This window comes from Abrus precatorius, unplaced genomic scaffold, assembly GCF_003935025.1.
Source record: "Abrus precatorius isolate BTA unplaced genomic scaffold, Abrus_2018 Scaffold11, whole genome shotgun sequence".
In the NCBI taxonomy this organism is placed as follows: domain Eukaryota; kingdom Viridiplantae; phylum Streptophyta; class Magnoliopsida; order Fabales; family Fabaceae; genus Abrus; species Abrus precatorius.
This window is the reverse complement of record NW_020874303.1, coordinates 278,467-299,820: the sequence shown is the minus strand read 5'-3', so window position 1 is coordinate 299,820 and position 21,354 is coordinate 278,467. Positions and strand designations below refer to the sequence as shown.

The 21,354-nt window shown below is 32.1% G+C and overlaps 1 protein-coding gene across 1 annotated transcript; it reads right to left on the bottom strand.

The window, feature by feature from the left end:
• Positions 1–5,674: 5,674 nt before the first annotated feature.
• On the bottom strand, positions 5,675–9,754 carry LOC113856260 (flavonoid 3',5'-hydroxylase 2-like). Its single transcript, XM_027488006.1, has 3 exons — positions 9,407–9,754; positions 8,681–9,229; positions 5,675–6,307 (listed from the first exon to the last, which is right to left on the bottom strand). The coding sequence occupies exons 1-3, from the start codon at positions 9,752–9,754 to the stop codon at positions 5,675–5,677; spliced, it is 1,530 nt and encodes a 509-aa protein (XP_027343807.1).
• Positions 9,755–21,354: the final 11,600 nt, after the last annotated feature.

The following is a 21,354-nucleotide window of genomic DNA, read 5'->3' as shown; positions in this document are numbered from 1 at the left end:
AAGCATCCTAGCCATCAATTTTGAAAAACAAAAGGGAATTACTTGGAAGTTGGAACCACCAAGTCTCACATGAATGCCTAACTTTTTGCAAAGATCAACATAATTATTCCATCAATATCCATTAAAATGGGTATTTCTCGAACAAAGGAAGAAATGCATGTCTTCCTCTCAACATAACGTATTTTAGTTAAGGCTTGAAATTTATCGCTCCTATATGATGAAAAATGACTTTGATTTATATTCATGTAATAAATAGTTCCTTTTAGGTATGGAGTTAACAAGCATTTACTCAATAACATTTTCTTTTTTATTGGTTTGCTCTATTCTTTCTTCCTTTAACACTTCCTAAGTTTATGAATCTTGTTCATTAGTTTCATCTCGAAACAATTGGTGACTCTTTTAGTGAAATATAGAGCATGAAAAGAAAGAATGGTGGAGTGATACATCACACCTAGATGTGTATATTTTAATCTAGATTTTTTTTTTATATTCAACCTGTTGGGGTACAACTACAATAATGCATCCCATTAGAAAATATTTAAAATAGGTTAACCTTTTAGGCTAGCTCTAGAAACCTCTACCAACTCCCAACATACCTTTAATTTTGATTCTGACATATGTAACATCCTTATGTTGTCATTTTTTATTATTACTTTTTATGTTAGTTGTTTATGCATGTTGTTTGAAATTAGAAGAGTTTTAATTATAAAAGTTGCAGAGTGTCTCGTTACAACGAGACAAATAATCTAGAACTAGACTTTTTGAGCTGCTCTCATTGTAGTAAGAAGTGAATAAGGATGACCTTACAACCCTGTTGCTATAACGAGGATTCTCGTTATAACTAGAATGTTAGAAAATAGAGAAAAATCATTATCTAATTTTTTTTGCTATAGCAAGAAATATTTTGCTGTAGTGAAAGAGTCGCGAGTTAAAGGATATTTAAAATTTTTTAACTTAGAAAACTTATATCACAATTCAAGTTACTATTCTCTCACTCTTCTCTCTAATTTCTTACTCGCTTTCTTCAAAAAAAATAAAAAATCTCCCTTAAACCCTAAGCTTTCTTTAAATCTAGACTTTGATGTTTGTTCCGATCTACTCCAAGTAAGTTTCTCAAAACTTAATTATCCAATCTTTATTTTTTTTCTATATTTTCTATTTCCTCTAAAGTTCTTTCTCTTATTATATTTAAGAGAAACTCAGTTATTTGAACCAAATCATTCACAAATCTCTTTTCAAAACTTCATCTCAAGGTAAGGAAAGTTATATCCCATCAGTAAGACACAGTTAATATTTTGAGCTCATAAGAGTATTGTTATGTTTTCTTTGTCTTGCTTGTAAAGGTATGTTTGAATGATATTATATTATTGTGAAAAGTTGATGATATATGTTTGGCTGGTTGTGTTGTATTTTCATGATGTGTAATATGGACATAGTTTAGAAGTGTTTTTATTAAGCACAATCTTATTAAGCTAAGTAATGAGATTAATATGAAAAGGAGTATATGATGAGTAATGGTGAACAACATTCGTGTATGTATATATACTCTATATGAGAGCGAATGCATCACATGACCTCACATTCATTTCTTGACTATACCTCATTTATTGACTATACCTTTGCTGAAGGGCCCATTATTTATATATGTTGTATCCGTGTGTACGTATGGGCTAATTGGTGACTATTTACCTATCTGTGTAAGATCTCATGAAGTATTGGAGGCATCGAATATCTATGATTACAGTGCACGGAAAGTGTGTATTTAAGGGAGAGAATTATATGAGATTTGTGTTTGAGTATATAAGCAGTTGTATATATTGCTAATGTACTTGTTATATGCTTTATGTGTAATAATGTATTTGTAATTTGTAGATTAATTTATGTATTTAGAGAATATCAGTGGTTATGTTATAGATTGAACCAGGTAATGTTTCTATCCTAGAAATGATATTAGACTGCAGTGTTCCTTTTGATTATCCTTTAAATAATAGAATTTGTAACACCATTAGTACTTTTATATATAGAGAGACAGTTAGGATCCTATTAGCTACAAATTAGGTATACCTTTTTCTAGATCATGACCAGTATAGAAGACCAACTCAGTTCATCTTTAAGCAAGTAATAGGCACCAAGGTCGTGGCTGATACTAGAGATTATGAGGATCTGATTTTGGAGGAGCTGGTGGAGATAGAGAGTTGGTTTGAGGACGACAACTAGCATCATATTTTCATATTTTGGTATGGATATTGACTATTCTTTGGACTTAATCTATTTTTGAAATTATAATTATGTAAGCTAAGTCCTAATGTATATTTTGAATACAATGTGTAAATATTAAACTTTGTACATAAATGAAATTTAGATATGCATATTATTTCTTTTATTGATTTCAATGTAAATTTATTTACTAAGATACAATTTATCATTAATTATTTCTAATATCTTTGTAGTTTTCTTGGATGAGCTTATTTACACAAAGTCAGTAAGTCACAAAGATAGGAATTCTCTCATGACACATTATTCATATGATTCGCATATACATTTTTATACATGCAATAGAGAGAATAAATTGAACTTACTTCGAGGAATATAGTACCTTTATATGACTCTATTTTATAATATATATTGCAAATTCATAAATACAATTTAAATAGGAAAAACCTTTCATTGTTTCATTAACAATCTTTTTCATCATATAAATTTTTGACATTAATATTGTTGGAAACATTTATTCAAACAGATAACTTGTAGAAGGATATATAGGAACACCAATTTTTAACGACTATGCATATTGATAAAAAGATGCTATACATTCAATAAAAAATAGTCACAAAAAAGGACTAAATTTAAAAACAAATGTGGCAAGTCATGGCTGATAATAATTATGCTCATTCTAAATAATATTGAGGTTGTTGCTGATGAGATTAATGAAAAATAAGTATTTTTAATATTCTATGAGCTTGTAACAAAACAAACTTACCCATTAAAGTTTCCAAATGTTATTTTTCACTTTAAAAGAACTTAGAGAGTACAAAAGCATTTGTTGTATGCAATAGTGACACATGATAAATTTCAACAACTCTTGCATAATTATAAAGAAACAATAATCATAATCAAGAATCAAAGGTACGAAATTGCCACTCGCCCAAGAGATAGCCTTAACACCTTATTGAACAAGATATCAACTACTCACCTTTTGAAAGTTTGATAATACATGCACATAATTTGTTCATAATTTCTCACTATACATATGAGCAATGGTGGAAGGGATAAAAGTAAGGCACACTTTATAGGATATTGGGTCTAAAGTAAACATAATGTCCTTGTGTAATTTCAAAGCTCTTGAGCTATAAAGAGAGCAAGTCTTATGGACAGATGTCTAACTTACTACCTTCAATGGAGAGGGCAGGGCCACTAAAAAAAGCATAATTGTTCAACTTAAAGTGAGACCTATATCACATCTTGTTAGGATGACCTTGGATCACATGTATCCTTGCATATCTACCATACCACATTACATCAATGCGTCAAGTCAAAAAGTTCAAGAAAAAAGAGACAGTAATCATGGCAACAAAAGTGCCCCTTGATGTATTTGAAACGTCCTTAGTGGATGCAGGTCTATTTGATAACTTAGTTCCACACGGGTTGAACTAAATAAAAAGGGAGGAAAGTGCGAAAACATCATAAACTAACAAAAAAAAGCTAAATATAAAGCCTTTGACCTTTTAATCTGGTATTTTACTTGATCTCATATATACACTTATTAATGAGATACATTTTCTAGGAGAATGATCCAATGCATGTGGAGAGCAACAAAAGAAGCAAGTCCTTTGAAAAGATGCAAAAGGAAAAACTCATACATTGAGTAAAAAGAAACATAACACTTCATGAAACAATATGAACATCCTTTTAGGCACACTTCCATCATGTCTTGTTCCTTTCTTCTAATAGAGAGGTCGCATCTTTACAACTGAAAAAAGAAAAAGAATACAAGAAAATGGAAAATTTTCCTACAAGAGCACATCCATTTCAAAAGTCACCAAAGTCATAGTCTTGCAATGAATTCTCACTCTTCATTTCCTCTTTATATTCTAAGGTGTCAACCATCACTTCAAACAATCAAGAGCGATTCCTATTTCACTTACAGATATATACCAACCTGATGATGAACTACTAACTTGATGATGTTTTAAGGTGCAATAGTGACACCGGTGGAGACAAAAAAAAAAAAAAAAAAGCATGCATGACAAAGAAAAAAAGGTATGCATTAAAAGAGTCTAAAAGTATTTATTTAGAATAACAAAAGTGTGATACTTGTTATCATAAAAATGAATATAAGATAAGTACATTTACATCATACTTTTTCATCATTTTATTTAGGTTTAATTATGTTTTTGGTCGCTATAAAAGTAGCACTTTTTAGATTAAGCCCTTAAAAATATTTTGTTACAATTTAGTTGTTGATATTTAAAAAATATTAAGATTTAGTTCATGTCATCAACTATAATATATTAAGTGATGAGTTGAATAATAAAAATTCAACTCATCATTGTTATGTCAATATTATTTTTCATATTTTATTATACAAAAATTAATGTTTACAAAAAAAATTCTAAAAAAATATTATTTTCCCTTAATTCCTTCTCTCTTTTCCCTTTCTTCAACATCAATTGAGACAGTTTGTGTGGTTTTCCATCCACCCTAGGAAACAACTCATCAACAAATTCATACCTAAATGTCATTAATCTCAGGTACTACTCCTTTCCTTTCCTCTCTTTCTCTAGAGTGTGGACTTAAAATTCAAACTCAAAAGACATTGTTTTGTGAAATACAAAATACAAACACAATCTTGCATACTACTCTTCTTTCCTTTTCCCCTTTTTCCGTGTAACACGAAAAAATATACAAAATTAAATGGGCTCATCAATATCTTGTTTCTTTTTTATTCACACTAGGGTTTATGTGGTAAGTGTCCAAAATTTCCACTTTACCTTATCTGATTTTCTTACATTTACTTTCATTTTCTCGCCCCAATCTGAGGAACTCTCAATCTCAGTGAATATGACTTCAAATGATAGTTTTGTGATGTTTGTTTTCTAATATGGGTATTTGGGTAAGGTTGCAAAGTTGTGTATGTGACCTATGAGTGTTATTAGTTAATTATGTGGTATTAATTGCATGCAGTTTCAAGGTTGAAATTTTGATTTGTTTGTAGAAAAATCAGGGTTAGGATTTTTTTGGTTTCAGGTGTTCTACATATGATAAAAAAAAAAAAAACTTGGTAAAATACCACACAAGCCTTCAAAATATTTAAACCTGAAATAATATCTGCTTACTTTTAACTTATATTTCCAGTAATTTTCTCATTTTTCGTTGCCACCCCGTTCATGACAATGATAATTTATTAAACTCTCGCTGTTAGCATGTCCGCAAATTTTATACCTGCTTATACTATCTATTTTTGCTTAATCTTTATAAAAATTTCATACAAATAATTGCAAAAAGAACTTTTATATTATTTAAAATATTGCACAATTCCGAATACTATTTTAACGTTGAAAGATCCTCAGAGAATTAAAATACAATATTTATGCAACTCAAAACACTTATTTAGCAATAGGCTATAACCATAAACATCTAGAAAACTAGACAAGGCTTGAACAAATACCCAAATCTAAGGAATGTAAGCACTCGGGGGCAACCTAGGGGTAACCATTGCTGAAAGTGCAACCTTTTTCTGCAAGGCAAGCCCAAAGGACTCTTCCATGTTCAAATCCACAACACCATTTGGTAGCTTCCAATGAAATGAATGTACCAAAGTGCCCAAAATGTATTGAACCAACACAATACCCATCCTTGTCCCAGCACAAATCCTTCTCCCAGCACCAAATGGAATCAACTCAAAATCATTGCCACGTGGATCAACTTTTGCATTTTTCCCACTCAAAAACCTCTCTGGATTAAACTCCAAAGGGTTCTCCCACACATTAGGGTCTCTCCCTATGGCCCATATGTTCACACTAAGCCTAGTGTTCTTGGGGATGTAGTAGCCATTCACTTGGCATGGTTCAGCTGAGACTCTAGGCAAGTTCAATGGGGTTGATGGGTGCTTTCTATACGTCTCTTTGCAAACTGCTTGCAAGTAAGGAAGGTTTGGTATGTCAGATTCTTGGAGGCGTCGACCCTTGCCTATGACTTGGTCCATTTCCTCATGAACCCTCTTCATGATGTTGGGGTTTTTCAACATCTCAGCTAGTGCCCACTCTATGATACTTGAAGATGTATCCGTGCCTGCGGTGAACAGATTCTAAAACAAAGATAGCATATAGTTGTTAGAGCAAAATCTCAAACTAGAAACTTGAAAAACAACATTATATTATGCATATTAATTATTATCTTCACATCCTAACATGGTTAGAACAAAAATTTCTTTTACAAACAAATTTAAGGTCATATGATAAGGTTTTATAAGCTAAACTTATTTGTAAACAGCATGAATACTTATCATTATTAAATTTTAATGTGTTAAGATTAATAACGATATGCTTCAAATTAAATTAAGGTTATCGATACCTTCGTTTTCATAATGATAAGAAAAACTTGGAAGATTTCAAATTTAAACATTTATATAATTTAATAATATTTTACAAAATATAAAATTGAAGAATATAACTGTTAAATCATATTATATTATTATTTTAATTATATATGTTAAATTTTATGTAATTTAGATATTTATATGTATGTTATTTAAAATTTAATATATATTTATATTTTAAAAATATATCATCTATTAAAATAAAATAGTGTGATAAATGCTTAATAATTTTATTTTTTCACAAAAATTTATAAAAATAATTTATTTAATAAAAACTTTTAACTAACCGTCGTTGTAGTTGTACTAATGGAGATTCGTATCTCAAATTCTATAATTTTTTTAAAATAAAGTCTACGTTAGTAGAAGTAAACCAAATGATTAGCCGCTAGTAAGTGAATTCGTTTCACGGTACAATATTTGAAAGGAATTAATCTTGAAAATTAATTACTTTTATTTTTTTTTAAACTCTTGTTTTAAAATTTCGTATAGATAAAAGTGTTATTTTGAACGGTAGCTAGTGCTACTTTACATTTTAAAATATTACAGAATAAACATTTTCATATCAAATTTAACATGACTCAAAAACACCATGTTCTCAAGAAAAGGGAAAGATCCCACCAAATAGCTTTGAAACCTTGAAAGTTAGAGAATGTTTGGATGACTTTTTACCTAAATTTCAAACATTATAATTTTATCTAAAAAATATATATAATAATTTATGGAACAAGAAAAAAAATCAGAAGATAAAAAATGGAAAGAGATAAATAATATATAAATATATATATATTTTTTTTATTATATAAATAATATTTTTCAATGTTAAATAACTAAAACAAAAAATATATATTTAAAAAGGGGTAAATATAAAATTTAATGGGATCCTAATGTATTCACGAAAACATCTTTTCCCACGCTTTCGTGGTCCCAAATCCAAATGCTTCCAAGTTTAATATTTCGAAGTGGGACCTGGATTCATTTACTTCTCCACTTGTCGGAGTGTTAAATTTGTACTTTGTCGTAGACCACACACTCCCAGTTTCTGTCAATAACTTAATATTGCTAAATTTATGATACCCTTGGTTAATTTAGTTTAGACATATTGAACTTGTAGCTCAAGCAAATTAGAATACAAGTTCGTTATTTGAATTACAAAATATTAATATTATATATAATTTTGGATATAATTATTTTTATTATATATATATATATATCCAAAATATACTCTAAAATAATTTTTTTTTCCAAATGTACAAAAATTATTTCCATTTCGGATATATAAGACACCCTCATTAATTGTGCAATTCAATTAATTTCAATTTTCCATGTCTAATTTATTGTGTGTGTGTATATATATATATATATATAGTTTAAGTATAAGGATGCATTAAGAAGAGCTTATAAAAAAAATTATATTTTTTATAAGACTTTTTAATTTATTTTGATAATTTATTAAAAGATCACATTTTTATTTTATGTCAATAATTTTTTCTCAAGTTTTTAATATAAACTATTTATTTAATATGAGTTTTTATAATAAATACTTATTGTTACCCAAACATAACCTAAATAGAGTATGAAAAATAAACATAATTTGAATGAACTTAGTTTACGTCATATCAATCCCAAATTTTGTAGAAAAGTAACGATAGAACTATTATCTTTTTATACATTGTTTTATTTTATTTTATTTTAATAATTTATTCATTGTACTTTTTTCATTCAGTTTTTTCATAAAGATATGGTGCGTACTGTATTTATAATATTTTGAGGGAAAATTATTTAAAAAATCTTCTAAAAATATCAAAATTTTATTTTTCCTCAACTTAATTACTAAAAAAAAATATGTAGAGGTAAAGTTTTTAATATACAAATACTAACAGAAGTAAATAAAGTATTATGACAAAGATAACTAATTAATGTTTCCGAAAACTTACTTTTAGAATGTATGTATGTATATATATATATATATATATATATATATATATATATATATATCTGCTTAATTGCCTTAATTTGCCATAATTAAATCTTCTATGGTAGATATCTTCAAATGATTAGAGTTTACAAGAAAAAGTGTTATACCAATAGTAGTGCCTTGATGTTGGTGAGCGATAGTTTCTCCCCATCAGAAATTTCGCTATGATGAGCCATGACAGCATCTAAGAAATCAGGTTTAGCCTTTCTTTTATGACTCGAAGCCACATGATCCTCAATCATCTTTGTTATCAACACATCAAACTTCTTGTGCAACGTTTTCATGCCACGTTCTATGCCTTGCAAATCCAACCATGCCAAAAAGGGTATAAAATCACCAATATTGAAGTACCCAGCAACGGTCATGAGTTCAACAACCATGTCCTTGAATTCATTTGACTCCAAACCCTTTGTCTCAAACACACGACGACTCAATATCACTTGACCAATCATATTAGCCATAGCATATGTCAACATTTCAGCCACCACCACAGCCTCACCCTTCTTGCTACAATCATACATTGCACGAAGCATGTACCCCATCTCTTCCTCTCGAACTTGTGCCCAATCATCAAGAGCCTTTCCTCCAAGCATGTGCAAGTTGCTTAGTTTCCTAAGCAACTTCCACCTTGATCCGTAATGAGCAAACACCATGTCCTGTGAACAAAGACGATTCCATAAAGCATGCAAAGGAAGAGCTAAAAGTGAAAAGCTAGACATATATGAATAATTACAGCACACACACACATATATATATATATATATAAAAGAAAGAGATTCATTTCCTCCATAAGCAAGTATTGTTTAAACTCACTCTTTTCAATGACTTTCTACCTGTGAATCATAAGCTAAATGAGTTGAACCAGCATTTCGGGGTCGATTGGAGAAGTTTTGGTCAAGGGTTTTGAGGAATGCACGAGCAGCAGCAGGAGTAGAGGCTACAACCATATTGTTAGTGCCCATTTTGAGGTACATTACGGGTCCATATTTTTTGGCCATTTTTGAGAGTGTGACATGAGGCATGCTTCCCATTAGAGGCAGAGCACCCACAACTGGCCAACCTCTTGGCCCTGGTGGAAGTTTCTTGTGATGGTTTTTGAGGAGTGAACGAATGGAGAGATGGGTGATCAAGAAGATCAAAATGGACATAGCAATTTCCTTGAGGAAGAACAAAGTGTCCATGGTGAAAGTTGGTTAATTTGCTAGCTAGTACTAGCTATGGAGTGTGTGAAGTGATGGTTTAAGTGAAGGGTGGGATCTATATATTTAACATGAGTGTGTGATGTGGTGTTTGGGAGAGTTCATCTGGCACGTCACGTGGTATAGAATATTAATATGACAAAGGAGCTTATCCTCCTCGGTGCAATATTTTCCACACATATATTTTCAAATATGTTGCTGAATGCTTGTTAGCTAACAAAGTAGAATAGCTATTAATTAAAAGATTGTTACTCTAACACCATTTCTTGAACTAGTCCAATTTAAGTGTTTTATTCTAAATTTTAATGGCCACTTGAAATTAAAGATCTTAGTGTTAAACCTATGTTGTGCCATGAAATCTTATTTTTTCATTTGGTGTGAAACTAATTACCGGTTTCCAGTTTTCACCAAGAAAAATGTCTTTAAGTTTCGTCTGGTGTTTGAACAAAATATATTATTTTCTTTTGAAGTGTCAGATCTTGGTGGATTCGGTATTTTTTTTTCCTTTTAAAAATAAAATTACTGTGTTTCAACTTCTAAATTGGGCATCTTGTTTCAGTAATATATAAAAATTTAGTTTTAGTTCCTAAAACAAATTAATTTGGTTCTTTTTTTTTTGTTAAAATTCATAATTTTTTTTTTATTTTTTATCGATGTAATCCAATAAAAAATTAAGATGTATTACATAACAATATCTTAATTAGTCACATCATTAAAAAGAATTAAAAAAATAAAATTTTCAAATTAAAATAAATAAAATGTAAGAAAAAATATAAAAAATACTTAAAATTACTATATATATATATATCACAATAATATATACCTCAAAGAGACAAATAAAAAATATTATTAAAATTATTATGAAATTAATATTATTCTTATTATTTATTGCTTTAAAATATGAACAAAATATTCAGCTCTGTCTTTCAATAACAACTAACAACTAAAACAATTTTAAGATTACTCAACCTTTATTTCTTGTAATTTCAGTACATTTAATAGGAATATTTTAGAAAATTTTTACTGTAAAAACTAATTATTTTCTAAAATACATGGTTTAACATTAAGCAACAACCGATATAAAATAAATAAAATATTCACAATTATCTATGAAAAACTATCATTTATCAAAAGAGTGGTAAGTTATTGAAAAGATACAAGGTAATTAAGCTTTCTTAGTAAAAAAAAAAGTTAGGTGCGCAAGTACACGAATCCTGGCAATTGATTTTCTATTTTCGTTAAAAATTTAATAGAGTTAGAAATAATTGTTCAAGCCCTGGCCAGCAGACATATGAACTCAACACGTACTTGTGTTACCTATGTGAAAATAAAAATGCTTTTTTTTAATGATTTTAAGGGATAATTTTTAATTATCCTTTTTTATTTTTTAGTGTATTTTTAAATATATGTACGAAAAGTATCAGAATAAATAAAAAATAAATAAAAAATATATAATATTATATGGTGTTTGGATTTATAGTTATTAAAATAATAAAATCATTAATTGATTATTAATGCATGGTGAATATCTAGGAAAGTAGGTGAGCTCAAGTAGAGCGTGCAACCAAACCCTCCAACCCAGTTCAACCTAACACTGAAGGCTGTTGCAGCTACCATTCACCACGATAACTTTTAATGGCTTTCGCTGTAAGGGTAAGTTATTTATAATATTCATATAGAAATTCTGGTGTAAACATCATTAGTTTATTAAAACTATTTAGGTTGAACCAACTATGCACTAACACATTATTATTTTGCATTAAAATAACTACTAATATCGTCAAATTTGTACGCTTATATATATATATATATAATGCAAAACGATGGCATTTAGTCTAAACAACTTGTCGATTCTAATTTATGAAAACAATTATTTTTTGTAAGATGTCATAGATTGAAATGTTCATAAGTTTTACTTTTAAAAGTATTCAGTAAAAAATCATTAAGTTTTTTAATAGTTTTTTTATCTGACTCTCATAGACCTTATATATGAATTACCTCATAATTAGTAATACTCGCATTGTACCTATACTAGAAACTCAATCAATGTATTGTATAAGTGCCTTGGTATTAAAGTTTGATTGTATTATCTTTCATTTTTTTAATATGCTTTTTTTGGTGGATAATAAATAAATTATATCTCAATTTGAATACAGCATTCTTATTTAAATAGGATTCCAATTATACTCTTTTAATAATTTTTTCAAGAAAATAAAAATAATATGACACACCAATATAAATTATAACTATATTTAAAGAAATAAAAAAAATATAAATAACACAAAAAGTAATTATAATTTATTTAATATATTCAAAGGTACCTGTATTTAAAAAAATAAATAAATCATATTTTACATAATATTATTTGGTCAAATTTATTTAAATAATACTATTTATAAAACAAATTCTGGAAATAGAGTTATTTTAAAACATATTCTTTGTCTAGCCTAATTTTTCGCCAGATCAGCATCTGTCTCTTACTTGCATGGCCAATACTAATTTTTTAATAATTTTTAAATAGTCTATCATTCCAGAATGTCCGATACAACTTTATACACTGACACGTGGTGGTATATCTGCCAAACAAGAGCTATGTGGAGGAACGGCTTGGATGATGACAAGTGGCACCTTCTGGATGAGTATTGTAACATCCTTATTTTGTAATTTATTATTTTTTCAATTAATGTTAGTTATTTGAAATTAGAAGTGTTTAATTGATGTGAACTATGGAAAATTTCGCTGTAGCGAGAATGAGGCGGTGAAAATGGAACATTCTGGAGCCCTCTTGCTGTAGCTAGAATCTCTCGTTGTAGCAAGGAGCTCTCGCTGTAGCTAGAATGACAGACAGTAAAGGAAGAAAACTTTTGATTTTTTCGCTGTAACAAGAAAGTTGCGAGTTTGAGAGATATTTAAGGAACTCTCGCCCTAAAATCTTCATTTTTAACCAAATCACATATCTCTCTCCATTCTCTTCGTTCTCTCCCTTTCCTTTCTTAGAGAAAACCTCCAATAACTCTAGATCTTCTTCAGATTTGAGCTCAAACATCCGTTCTTCTTGGATCTAAGTAAGTTTCTCAGAGCTCATATATTTATTTCATTCCTTTTCTTCGGTTCTCTTCTCATCTTAAGATCTCTACCTCGAAATACTTAGAAAATCTTATCTTTTGGAAGATCTCTCCATGGATAGTGTGGAATCTCTTCGTAGATTACTCAGAGAACTAGTTTGGAGGAATCGTTATCAAGTAAGGGGAGTATTTTCTAGCTGTAGTTATATGTATATATATATCTAGTGGTTCTATGAGAAACATGGGCATATCACTTAGAAAAGATCAGTAGATCTTGATAATATTACATGATAAATGGATATTTTAACATAAAGAAATATTTGGGTTTATTTGAACTGATAATATCATATTTTAAAAAGAAATATATGAGCTAGGACAGCTTTAAGAGTTTTCAAAACTAAGTTTCTAAGGGTGTATATGAATTAAGTATTAAAAGATATACGATGACGAACTTTAAGTTAGAAGACTACATATATTGGTATAGTGCGAATTAAGCTGAGTCTGAAGGTGTCCGACCTTTGGCAGATTATACTGATTATATGATGTGAGCTTGTGTGGTAGTATCTATGATATGATTGATGTATTGCATTGGTGATATGATGTGATATTGCCTGATAATTTGATATGTTGGACTGGTATGATGTAATAAGTATAGATGTGAAATTATGACTAAACTTGATGTTTAAAAATTGAATTACTGGGCAAGTGTACCCGTTGTCAGAGTAATATTATGAAAAATAGAGTACCAAGTGTCATATTCACAGAGACTGTTATTAAGAATTACTTCCTTAATTGCGCAATTGTTAATGAATAAAAAAAATAATTTTTGTTGATAAAATTGCTAAAAATAAAAGAATAATAAATTGAAAGGAACAGATTTCTTATAATAATAAATTATAGAAAAGTATGACTAAAGGTATTCAAGGGAAATAGGTAAGTATCTAGACTGTAAATCCTCCTAAGTGTTCAAATAACTGAAATTCTTCTTCAACTACTTAGTTTCAAACCCTTATCGCTGCAGGAAATTCTGAATTAAATCAATACCTTTCTCAAGGATAATGATTCCTAACCCTCGGTTGATTAATCAGAATCTCTTCCTTAATTAATACCTCTAGGTTGCATTAAGTTCATTATGAATTCCATAATTAGGGTTAATCCTAATACAGAAAACTTACGTCTTTCTATCTCTAGAAATACATTCAAGTCTTTTTAATTGAGCAATGTTAATTTCATGTAGGAATTTTACTCAAATTCAAACAAGAAAACAAGATGGAAGAAAATTGATACTACTCAATTAAACCCAAGAGAAAAGAACATGAAATAGCATTAGAAGAATTCCAGAAAATTTTGTCAATTAGGATTCATTACATCTAGATACTTAAAGGAAAATTAGCCCTAAACATCTTGAAACTAAAATTACAAAAGAGATGAATTAAAATGCTTGATCCCATCCTCCTACCGTCTCTGAGTCTTTCGTCTTCAAAGAAAAAGCCTCCCGTAGGTTTAAGTCCAGTCCTCCTTTTATAGGAATTGTCCTAGGGTTAATTTTTTTTTCCGCAAAAGTTAAATTTCTGACGCGCGTAAAAGTACATGCCCAAGTACACGACCATTTACTTTGGCCGTGTACATCTCTGCTTTTTTAATAGGTGTCCTTCAATCCTTTCCTGACAAGTACACGCTCATGTACACGGCCGTGTATCTGGCCGTGTACATCTCTAGTCTGTGATACTTGGCCTTCACAATCTTTATAGGAAGTACACGCTTATATACATGGTCATGTACCTTGATCGTGTATATCTCTGGCTCAAATGATGCATTCCTTGACAACACCAGTGATGTACACGTTCATATATACGGGCATGTATCTGCCCGTGTATATCTCTTGCTGAATATTTCCTTGTTCTTTGCATTCCAGTGAGATACACGACCATATACACGGGCGTGTATCTACCCGTGTATATCTCTGAGTTCTTCTTTCTTCAATTCTCGACATCTTTAAGGTTTTCATATCCTTGATCCTTTTTCCTGAAATATAAATAAAATGAGATTAATTATAATATCTATCAATGAATAGCTTAAAAACTCTCAATTATCATAATGTAGGATTAAGTATTTAGAGCATTTATCAAATTCTCCCAAACTTGAACTTTTGCTTGTCCCCAAGCAAAGGAATGGATCAATTTTACCCTTGACAACAAAGAATCAAATTCCTGAATTTTTATTATTGTTATTTTTATTTTATTTTATTTTTAGAGGGAAAGTAATTCTTAAACATCAGATTGTGCTTTCTTTTGCTCTCAACCTCTGTAACTTCAGACAGAAGTGAAATAAGGACCTCTCTACCATTAGCTCTTAAAATTTTAATTCAAAACTTTGAATTCTTCCACAAGGTGTTATTTAATTTTCTTTACTTTGAGCCATGATCGGCTAACAGGGTGCATTTTATGCTCCATCCCAAGTAGCACAAGGTATTAATGGAAAATTCCACCCCTTGCTTTCTACATCGGTACCTCAAACAATTTTGGGGTTCTAGGATGTGGTATATGGACATTACCTACAATCCATATTCAACTAGTTATGCTTCTATGGCATGCTCTTTTATTTCTGAGTTGAGCCCCAATTTTTCAGATATTAACGATTCTATTAATTTCTTAAAAAAATTTTGCATAGATTCAAGGGTATAGATTCAAGGTCCTCAAATCAGAAAAATCTACCGATACTTCAATCTAGAAATAATCAAAAACACAATTCCAATATCTAGAATAACTGCATATGAATCTTTATTTTTATTTTTATTTTTATTTTCAAGAATATCATCTTCTATGTAACAGTAAAATTGACTTAGTATTATTCAAGAATAAAAAACAATTCAGTTCAAACATCTATAATTATCTACCCCACAGTGTAAAATTTGCATTGTCCTCAATCAAATATAAGAAATAGAGTGCAACTAAAACTTCCCTGAAGAGTAAGTAAATAAGCAAAGAGTCTTGGGAAGCAAGACTAATGTGAGATTGAATTGGAAAGGAAACCTGATAAAAAATAATTTATACGAAAATTTTACTCAGTTCAGAATGACAAGAGGAAAGAACTATCAAAATGATGCAATAAAGAACAGAATTAGTAAAGAGACAAAAGCAATATAAATTCTAAAAATAACATAAGTAAAAGAAAATTCAACAACTGTTTCTATCCTAAATTTAAACTAAACTAAACTGCAGCACTAGCATCGCTCGGGTCTTCATCATCTGTACTGAAGAAGTGATCAGAAGGGGGTGGAGATGGATGGAGAACTGTCGATGCTGAGATACCTAAGTGATTAAACAGAGCAGCAAAGTTGGCTTCAACTGTGGATTCTAGCCTAGCCAAACGATGAATACAGTCTCGGTGGTTGCTCCTCAAAGATCGTTGCGATGCAATGATTTGCTGCAGGTGATAGTGAATGGGGATGGAAGCTTGAGTAGGTGCAGGGGGGCTGTCGACCCTAGGTGGTTGTGAGGGGAGCTCATCAAAGGGGTCGTCTTGGGCAGCAGAGGGGGTATCGACTACTGGTTCAAAATGCATGGTTCTCATTGTGTCGTGCAGGATAAGGGCCATGTTATTCACTAGTGTTAAACCAGAATTGTTGCTCAGAAGTCCTAACCCTTTAGCCAACCGAGTGACATAAGGACCCGCACAAATACTCCCAACCCGATCATTACTGGCTTAAGAGAACAGAAATTTTGCTAAACAAATACCTAGGTGGATTGGTATTTTATCAATCATGCTACGCAGATATTCTAGGTCCTTTGTACCCACGACCCCGAAACTGTGACCTCTCCCAGTGAGAGTGTGAGCTAACAGGGCATGTATATATCTCCAAGCCGGGTTCTTCAATGTGGAGGCCTTCGATCGAGCAGGATTCCAATCTTTCTCAGCAGCGCTAATCCTTCGCCAGAATTCTTTACTCGAGCAACCCAAAAGAAGAATATGAGCAAGGTTTCGGTACTCTTCAGTGAGTACAAAATCAGTTGTGTAAAGACCTATTCGAAAGGAGAATTTAGAATAGCTCATCTTGTACATGGTGTTCATCATTCTGAATTGAATGGAATCTTCATAGTCCCAACCAGAAAAATTGCGTTCAACAACTAAAGTGGTGAGGAATTCTAAAGTGAGTTCTTTATAAGTAGGCTCAATGATAGAAAACAAAACTTCCCAATGTCCTACTCCTATTAATTCTCTCACTTCATCAACCAAATTGTAATGTTGTAGAACTTCCTAATCAATGTATTTGCTCTGTCCCCAAACCCTTGTTTTCAACTTATCGTACCTTGTGAGATAAGCAGGGGCGTTGAATCAGAGCAGCTGGGATGGAAGGGGTTGTGGTGGTCGCTCAGTCTGGGAACGAGGACGGTTCCTCACTTGCTCCTTGCCTCTTCTTGGTGCTCTGGAGCAAGTTCCATCAGCCATGGTGGTTGCAGAAAAATTGGGCGTGCAGATGGATGGAGGAGGATTGCATAATTCTTTTTTTTTTGCTATGAAGGAAGGAAGAGAAAAGGAGGGCGTGGGGTTTTAGAGGATTAGGAATTTGCAGAGGAGAAGAAATATTGAATCGGAAACAGAGGAGGGGAAGGGGGAAACCTAGGTTTTGAAAGGGGATTAAAACAAGGCTTATAAAACAGAGGTGCAGCACGAGAAATTAAAACAGGGGAGATTATCGTGCCAGATACACAGCAGTGTATCTGGGCGTGTAGATCTTGGCCCATTGAATTTTTAAAACAGAACACGATATTGGGCATGTACACAGTTGGATACACGGCCGTGTATCCAACCATGTATATCTCTATACAAGATAGACTAAATCTACATGGGCGTGTATCTCCTTGCCCAACTTTGCCTAAGTACAATAGAAGTACACAGCCGTGTATCTAGCCGTGTACTTCTCTGTACAACAAAAATATCATGAAACAAAAGTACACGACCATGTACATGGCCGTGTAGTTGACCGTGTATCTCACTACCCTCTCTCTTTTATTATTTCCTTCAATTAATTTTTATTTTCATTATTATTATTATTATTATTATGAATAATTGGAAACAATTGAACCAAACACCAACTAAATTATAGTAAACTAAAACTTCCTAACCTAAACAAATAATTAACCAGATTAAAACAAACTAAACCTATCTAACCTAAACTACTCAATGTGATTCAGCATTCAACATGGAGGAGTTTGAACTCCTCATTCTCAAAAGTTTGAAATTGACCTCCCTGGTATAGTTTTAGCCTGTGTCCATTTACCTTAAAGTTTCCTTTCTACTGTACCATAAGGAAACACTTCATGCACCGTAAACGGCCCAGACCAACGGAATTTGAGTTTACCTGGGAATAATTTGAGGTGAGAATTGTATAACAGTAATAAATCACCCTTTTTGAATTGTTTACCTCCCTTGATTTTTCTATCATGATATACTTTCATCCTCTCCTTGTAGATCTTGGAGTTTTCGTAGGCCTCTATGCGCCACTCTTCCAGTTCATTCAATTGAATCAACCTCTGGTTTCCTACATGATCAAGATCCCTATTTAGAGATTTAATTGCCTAGAATGCCTTATGTTCTAATTCAACTGGGAGATGACAGGCTTTCCCAAATACAAGTATATATGGTGTAGTGCCTATGGGAGTTTTAAAAGCTATCCTGATAGCCCACAAGGCATCATCTAATTTGTTAGCCCGATCCTTTCTATTCCTCTCTACTGTCTTTTCTAATACTCTTTTCAACTCCCTATTAGCTACCTCAACTTGGACACTCGTTTTAGGATGGTATGGGGTAGCAATTCTATGGGTGACTCCATACTTATTCAAAACTTTGTCTAGTTGTGTATTGCAAAAATGTGTACCCCTATCACTAATTAAAGCTCTTGGTGTGCCAAATCGTGAAAACAGCTTTTTGAGGAACCTAGTGACTATTCTTGTATCATTAGTAGGTAAAGCTTGTGCCTCTACCCTTTTTGACAAATAATCAATGGCCACTAAAATATATTTATCCCCCTTTGAACTAGGAAAGGGTCCCATAAAATCTATCCCCCAAACATAAAAAATTTCGCAAGTTAAGATGTAATTCTGAAACATTTCATTCCTTTGAGAGATATTACCTGACCTCTGACAATTATTGCACAACTCAACATATCTGTGAGCATCTTTAAAGATACAGGGCTAGTAAAATCCAGAATCTAGCACCATTTTAGCTGTCCTAGTCCCAGAATGATGTCCTCCAGTAGGGCCAGTATGACAATGTCCTAGAATTTTCCATCCTTCATAGTGTGACACACATCTTCTAATAACCTGGTCTGCACAAATTCGAAACAAATATGGGTCCTCCCAAAAGTAGTATTTCAAGTTAGAAAAGAATTTCTTCTTTTGTTGACTTGAAAATTCTTGTAGTAGAACCTTAGCAACCAAATAGTTAGCAAAATCTACAAACATGGTAAAGAAAAATCAGAAGCAGTTACCACATTGTACAGATGTTCTTCTGGAAAATTGTCATTGATGCTTCCTTCTTCCAATTTCTCCATGCTGGGGTTCTCCAACCTTAACAAGTGATCAGCAGCTAAATTCTCTGACCCCTTTTTATCCTTGATTTCCAAGTCAAATTTCTGTAGTAACAAGACCCATCTCATTAGTCTCGGTTTTGCATCATTTTTATTTAGCAAATAACGTAATGTAGAATGATCTGTATATTTCTGTCGTAGTGTAATTCTCTTGGGAACTTGTTAGGGTCTTGCTAGCATAATAAATGGGTTAAAAATGCTTGTCTTTTCTTTGGCCAACCATAGCTCTTACAGCATAGTCGCTTGCATCGCACATTAATTCAAATGGATAATTCCAATCCGGACCGCATAAAATAGGGGCTTGGGTCAGCTTTCCTTTCAGTAGCTCAAAAGCACTTAAGCACTCCTCATTAAAATTAAAAGAGTTCTCTTTTTCCAAAAGCTTGGTCAGAGGTTTGGTGATTTTTGAGAAGTCCTTGATAAACCTCCTGTAGAAGCCTGTATGGCCTAAGAAGCTCCGAATTGCTTTGACAGATGTAGGGGTGGTAGCTTTTTGATTATGTCAAATTTTGCTTTATCCACCTCAATTCCCTTGCAGGATATTTTATGATCAAGTACAATGCCCTCTTGTACCATAAAATAACATTTCTCCCAATTAAGCACCAAATTAGTTTCTTCACATCTTTGAAGCACTCTTGACAAATTCTGTAGGCAATGGGAGAACGAATCACTGAAGACTGAGAAGTCATCCATGAATATCTCCATTATATCCTTTACCATCTTGTCGAATATAGCCATCATACACTGTTGAAAAGTTGTCAGTGCATTACATAATCCGAATGGCATCTGGCGATAAGCAAATGTTCTGTATGGGCATGTGAAGGTAGTTTTCTCTTGATCTTTTGGTGCTATTGGAATTTGAAAGTATCCTGAGAGGCCGTCCAGGAAGCAGTAAAACATATGGCCTGAGAGACGCTCAAGCATCTAGTCAATGAATGGGAGAGGGAAGTGGTCTTTCCTTGTTGCATCATTCAGCTTTCAGTAATCAATACAAACCCTCCACCCAGTGACAGTTCTAGTAGGCACCAACTCATTCTTCTTATTGAGAACTACAGTCATCCCTCCTTTCTTTGGAACACTTGCACTGGGCTCACCCACGGACTGTTCAAGATGGGATAGATCATTCCAGCATCCAGTAGCTTGATCACTTCCGCTTTCACCACTTCTTTTATGTTTGGGTTTGGTTTTCTTTATGGTTGCACTGCCACCTTAAAGTCAGACTCCATCAAGATTCTGTGAGTGCAAAAAGAAGGACTAATCCCTCTAATGTCAGAGATTCTCCATGCTATTGCTTTCTTGTGCTCTCGGAGCACATTCAGTAGCTAGCCTTTTTGTTCCTGTGTTAGTTTTGAAGTGATGATGACGAGTAACTTGCAACCGTCTTCCAAGAAAGCATACTTCAGATGTTCAGGTAGAACTTTCAGTTCTACTTCTGGTGGTTTGTCAGTGGATGGGCTGGGTTGCTCTTCTGAATTTTGTTCCAGAGCTTCAAAGTTCCTCTTAATAATGGTTCAGTGGCTTCTAGATGATACCACTGTTCTTGAGTTAGCAGGCCCATATTATCTGTTCCTTCTTCATGCATCAAGCTTCTTTCCAACGGGTCTGAGATCAAGAATTCCTGTGTAAAATCAGAAACAAGGTTATCAATTACATTAATGAAGAAACATGAATCATCTTGTTTTAGGAATTTTTTCATTACTTCAGGAATTTTGAAAGTTATTTCTTCGTCTCCAACTCTCAAAATTAACTTCCCATCACTTACATCAATTATGACTTTTGCAGTAGCTAAAAATGGACGACCTAAGATTAAGGGGACCTCAGTGTCCTCATCCATATCAAAAATCACAAAATCAACAGGAAAAATTAATTTGTCCACTTTTACAAGCACATCCTCAATGATACCGCTAAGATATTTAATTGACCTATCA